The following is a 6,000-nucleotide window of genomic DNA, read 5'->3' as shown; positions in this document are numbered from 1 at the left end:
AAAGATCACTGCATCTTTATTTCCTTTCTATTAAAGTCGCCTATAAAAATAACTTCAGATAAAGGCTATCCTGTGGGAATGGACACTACCACTTGTGAGAGAGACTTCCTGTCTTCATTCTTGCTTTTTGGGGCCTTTCCTGGAGCGAGGCCCATCTTAAGATGATGAAACTAGAAGACAGTCTGAACTAGAAGACAGTCTGAAGTAGGCCTGCTTTTCCCAGCTTCTTGGCAGCGCCGGGCTGATTTGGCCAGCCCTTAGCTAGTAAACACACCATGGACATGGGGCCGTGTGCGTGTGCGTGTGCGTGTGTGTTTGTGCGTGCGTGTGTGTGTGTGTGTTTCCATATGGCATTTCTGTCCTCAAAAGTTTCTGTGTGCACATAGAGATCTATCGGTGGTGCATAGAGTCTTATTGGTGCGGAAAGAAGCCGTAGCCTTAGAGGAAGTAGAGGCGTCTCCCGGTTATCTGTCCCCAGATCGGATCTCTCGTCCTGTGTGGCGTACATAAACAGTCCAGGCTGCCTGCTGGAGCAATTACTTTCGGATGTACTGTATGTGCTGAAAACTAATCCTGAAACAATAGTTCATAACTATCAAATTACTGCACACACACACTGACACTCTCACACACACACATACAGTATGCTCACCCACTGATACACATACACACACACACACACACCTTCTGTCACCTGCCTATGTCAGTGTTATCTAAGCTCTGTCAGAAAATAAATGTACACGTACACACACGCACACACACACACACACACACACACAGACACACACACACACACACACACACACACACACACACACACACACACACACACACACTGCCCAAGTCAGTTTTGCGCAGAAGGAGGGGGGGTTGAGTTGCAAAGCATTCCTCATCCCTCATTTCAGCTGCATGGAGGCAAACAGTGACGTCTCCTTCTGGCATGGCCATAGGTCAGAGTGCTTTGATTTGCTGTAATGGAGCCTTTTTCCTTTTTTTTCTTCTTCTTTAGCAGAATGCCTGCTGTGTGGATGCCAGCTGAGCACTTAGCATGTGATCCACGCTCATGTCACGATAAAATGCCCGTTTAAACCCAATTTGGGCGAAAGTGGAGATGGGGGGGACATTTCATCTGGTTGACCCCTCATTACACGCTGATCTGTTCTCCACTCCCACGCCTTTCTTTTTTTGTGTCTGTGCAAACTTTATCTGAAAGCGCATTGTCTTGGCGGAGTCTGTGAGCGTGTGTGTGTGTGTGTGTGGGTGTGTGTGTGTGTGAGCTTTGTGTGTGTGTCTGAGCTTTGTGTGTGTGTGTGTGTGTGTGAGTATGTGTGTGTGTGTGTGAGCGAGCGGGCGCTGTGGTCGTAAGTGAACTAAGAGGCTTTGTTTGGGCCGACCCCCAAGGTGATAGCTCAGCTGGTCTTGCTTCCGGCGGTTAAACCGCAGTCTGCCACTACAGCACTAGACTGAGCTCTGACTCCAGTCTTTGGGGGTTTTAGGGCCGAGAGAGCCGTGGCTGCTTCTGTGCTGACTCGCTCACCAAACCCACAGCACGTGTCAGATAGGAGAGGAATGTCTGTGCTGTGTTTGTGCTGCAGATGTGAAACATTGTCCGAGTTTGGATTCCATCTCTTTTGTCACGTTCAAGCAGTGGCTTTCTGATCTACGGCGGACTGCTGGATGAAAGGGTTTGGGCTGTGTGTGTTCCATCTCCCACATACGTAGCCTGGCATGTGTGTCTGATGCTTAGACTCTTTGTGTCTTTGCAGTGTGCGTGCGTGTGTGCGTGTGTGTGTGTGTGTGAGAGACAGTCAGTAGGTCTGTGTGTGTGTGTACACAAGTGTGTGTGTGCAGGAATCTGAAAGTTCTGAACTATTGTTTCGGGATTCGTTTTCAGCACATACAGTAAATATGTAAAGTAATTCCTCCAGCAGGTAGCCTGCACTGTGTATTAACGACACACAGAATGAGAGATCAGATCACAAGGAGACGGCTCTACTTCCTCACACACACACACACACACACACACACACACACACACACACACACACACACACATATTAGATAGGATGAACGCGGCTGGGATTTAGACAATATTTATATGCATTAATAAAATATCCTCTAAGTAGTAATTGCTAAGATGGTTCCTCAGACAACCCCGATTAGAGACTGTAGAGGAGGTATATTTTTGGATGTAGCCACGGCAAACAGCAGTGTTGACTGCTCTTGTATATTGTAGTTTATTTTTTCAAATTTGTGTTTTTAATGTTTCCATTGCGTTCTGTTTTGAGTCGTATTTTTTATTTATTTTTCCTCTTATGTTAAACTGATCTTTGCTGAACATTTTGTTGTAAACATTTGCACGTCTTTAAAAGATCTCATGTTCTCCTCTTGGGTCGGCTGTATTATTATTCTATGCTACTTCTCTCCCATTGGTATTCTCTTTCTCACACTATTTCACATCATAGCTTAACAAAGTTGTTGTTTTACGGGCCTTTGGTTTGGGCCTACCATCTACTTTATATGCATAGTGTGCGTATTGTCCTGTTTTCTCTCATCAGTTGATCTGTATTATTTTATGATGTTGGAAAGTGTCCTGGGCTCTACCCAAATGATAGTCTCTGTGTAAATGGAATCCTAATATTGCTATGGTAATGGAATCCTAATATTGCTATGGTAATGGTATCCTAATATTGCTATGGGAATGGAATCCTAATATTGCCATGGTAACAGACCTGTCGTTCCAGCCCAGATGAGTGTTAATCCCCTGTGGTCTCTGCCCCTCAGTAAGAACCTGTCCTGGAGAGACATGCAGCACCTGGTGGTGCGAACCTCTCGCCCCGCCCACCTCACCACAGACGATTGGAAGACCAATGGTGTAGGCCGCAAAGGTACGAACACGCCCATTTTTGCCACAACCACCAATTCCCTCCACCCAAGACACACATACACACACTCTCACACACACACACACACACACACACACACACACACACACACACACACACACACACACACACACACACACACACACACACACTCACACACACATACAGTGGGGAAAATAAGTATTTGAACCCCTGGCGATTTCACAAGTTTGGCCACTTGCAAAAGAAATGTGTGATGTTAATATACACCTACCATTACAAATTGTAATGGTAGGTGTATATTAACGGTGAGAAACAGAATATCAACTAAAAAATCCAGAAAAATGCATTTTTTGCATTTTATGCAAAAAATAAGTATTTGAACCCCTAGCAAAACTGACTGACAAAAATGACTTAGTACTTGGTGGAATAACCCTTGTTGCCAAGCACAGACGTCAGACGTTTCTTGTAGTTGGTCACCAGGTTTACACACATCTCAGGAGGGATTTTGGTCCACTCCTTTTTGCAGATCCTTTCCAAAATCTTTAAGGTTGCGTTTTCAATGGGAGGGAATGACGGAATGAGGTTCAAGCCCAATATTCCACGTTACATGGCCCCATCCATAGTCCCCTTGATGCTGTGGAGTCGTCCTGTACCCTTGGCAGAGAAACAGCCCCAAAGCATAATGTTTCCACCACCATGCTTGATGGTGGGTATGATGTACTCTTAGAGTCATATTGAGCATTCCCCCCCCTGTCAAACACGGCAAGTCGAGTTGATGCCAAAGAGCTTGATTTTGGTATCATCTGACCACATTCTGTCTCCCAATCCTCCTTAGAATCATTCAAGTGTGCAATGGCAAACTTCAGATGGCCCTGTACATGCGCTTCCTTGAGCAGGGGGACCTTGCGAGTGCTGCAGTACTTCAAAGAATTACGGGGTGGTGTGTTGCCAATGGTTTTCTTGGTGACTGTGGTCCCAGCTGCCTTGAGATCATTCACAAGCTCCCCCTGTGTAGTTCTGGGGTTATTCTGCACCTTTCGAATGATCACTGATCATTTACGAATAATCGCACCAATAGTTGTCTGCTTCTCACCAAGCTGCTTGCCAATGGTTTTGTAGCCCATGGTGGTGAGGTTGAAGGTGTGAAGTATGATTCTTTGGACAGGTTTCTTTTTTAAACGTCACCAGTTGAGATGAGGTGTACCTTGTTAGACCTAATGAGGACTAATCTGTGTGCTTCTTGGGCACATAACTGGTCATTGTGAGTCAGAATTCTTGCTGTTTGCTTGGGGGTTCAAATACTTATTTTTTGCATCAAATGCAAATAAAGTCATAAATGTTATAAAATGCAGTTTTCTGAATTTTTTTCTCTGTTTCTCACTGTTACAATACACCTTCCAATACAATTATAGATCACACATTTCTTTGCAAGTGGGCAAACTTGCGAAATCGGTAGGGGTTCAAATACTTATTTTCCCCACTTTACATACACACACAATCTGATACTGCATCAGCAACTCTGTAATTCCCTGCTCAAAGCGAGACCCTGTCTCTTGTGTCCACTGAGCTCAAAAGCGGTCGATACAGACAGCATACATTAAGCCCTTCAGAAAACACAGCGGCCTTGTGTGTGTGGACCAGAACTGTTTGTGTGTGTGTGTGTGTGTGTGTGTGTGTGTGTGTGTGTTTGTGTGTGTGTGTGTGTCTATGTACTGCTTAAGGTTTGCTAATGATGCTGACAAATAGAGGCGTGTTGACGTTAGGAGTCTGTTGATCAGACTGGTGCTGTCGTCAGCTTCAGCTGAGATCGTGAACGGTAAGGGCAGCCCAATTAAACCACTCCGCCCCACGTCTGACCTGTGTAACGCTAGCCAGAGGGTCCAGTGCTGTGCAGTGAGTTAACCTGACTCCCTGACACCTTTAGAGACAGACGCTAGCACCCATGGGTCCTAGCCTCGTTGCTAGCACGCCTGACTGGCTGCGAGGTCAAGTCTGGTGCCGGGCTGTGCTTGTCTACTCGCTGCAGGTTACATCTGCATGTTGTGAATCTAACTTGTTCAGTTTTGCTTGTTTTGGTCGCTCTATAAGTCCACATCAGGGTCAGCATGATGTCCAGGTATTCAGTCACTGTCTAAGGAATACTGTTTGTTGATTGACTCTATAAACTGAAACCTGTTTTGGCTGTGATGGACCATTCTGCTCTGTTACATTTGATGTATACTGTAGTCACATGAATGCTGTTTGTCTACAGTGAGCCACTCCTATGGTTACGGTCTCCTGGACGCCGGGGCGATGGTTTCCATGGCGCAGAACTGGACCAGTGTGGGGCCCCAGAGGATATGCACCATCTCCATGCTGAGCGAACCCAAGTAAGTGCCTCCCCCCGGCCGCCCATGACCCTCCCTCCATCACCTCCTGTTTGGGTTGAAAGCAGCACGCCTGAGGTCAGGTAGGGTTTGCCCTCTCCCAGGTCCTCTGCAGACGGGTCCAGTGTGGCAGAACCCATCTGTGCTGCGGTACAACACAAAGGCGGCGTGTTGCTTTTTTCAAATCCCATTAACTGCGTTCACTTCTCTTGTGTTCAGAGGAGTCTCATGATCGCCATGCTCCAGCGGTACAGATGGATTATTAGATTTTTTTTTCGATGTTGCTGCCTCTGATGGGAGAGAGAATGACCTAAGGCAAGGAAGAACTTGGGGAAATGATTGGTGGAGTTACACTGTGTATGGCAGTTTGATAAAAGCAGTGACTGTGAGTGAGTGTGACTGTGTGTGTGAGTGTATATGACTGTGTGTGTGAGTGTATGTGACTGTGTGTGTGAGTGTATGTGACTGTGTGTGTGAGTGTATGTGACTGTGTGTGTGAGTGTATGTGACTGTGTGAGTGAGTGTGTGTGAGTAAGTGAGATAGTGAGTGTGTGTGACTATGTGAGTGAGTGAATGCGTATGACTGTGAGTGTGTGTGACTGGTGAGTGTGTGTGACTGTGAGTGACTGAGTGAGTGTGTGTGTGTTCCTGACTGAGTGACCATGTTTGCTGTGTGATAGAGCAGTGCATTTTTCTTGCAGTCCAGTTAGATGCACGTTTGAGGTGATGATGCGCGTGTGTGTGGGGGTGTCATTTGTGTATGTGTG

At 46.2% G+C, this 6,000-nt stretch overlaps 1 protein-coding gene across 1 annotated transcript in view; it reads left to right on the top strand.

Moving 5' to 3' along the window:
• Window positions 1-6,000, top strand: part of furina (furin (paired basic amino acid cleaving enzyme) a) — a 111,408-nt gene that overhangs the window by 94,941 nt on the left and 10,467 nt on the right. Inside the window, exons 11-12 of the mRNA XM_080843066.1 lie at window positions 2,785-2,888; window positions 5,119-5,236. Coding sequence (XP_080699192.1) covers window positions 2,785-2,888; window positions 5,119-5,236 — 222 coding nt within the window. The remainder of the gene's footprint in view (window positions 1-2,784; window positions 2,889-5,118; window positions 5,237-6,000) is intronic.

This window comes from Sprattus sprattus (genome assembly GCF_963457725.1).
Source record: "Sprattus sprattus genome assembly, chromosome: 8".
Lineage (NCBI taxonomy): Eukaryota > Metazoa > Chordata > Actinopteri > Clupeiformes > Clupeidae > Sprattus > Sprattus sprattus.
The sequence above is the reverse complement of the archived record's forward strand: the minus strand, read 5'-3'. Positions and strand labels throughout refer to the sequence as shown.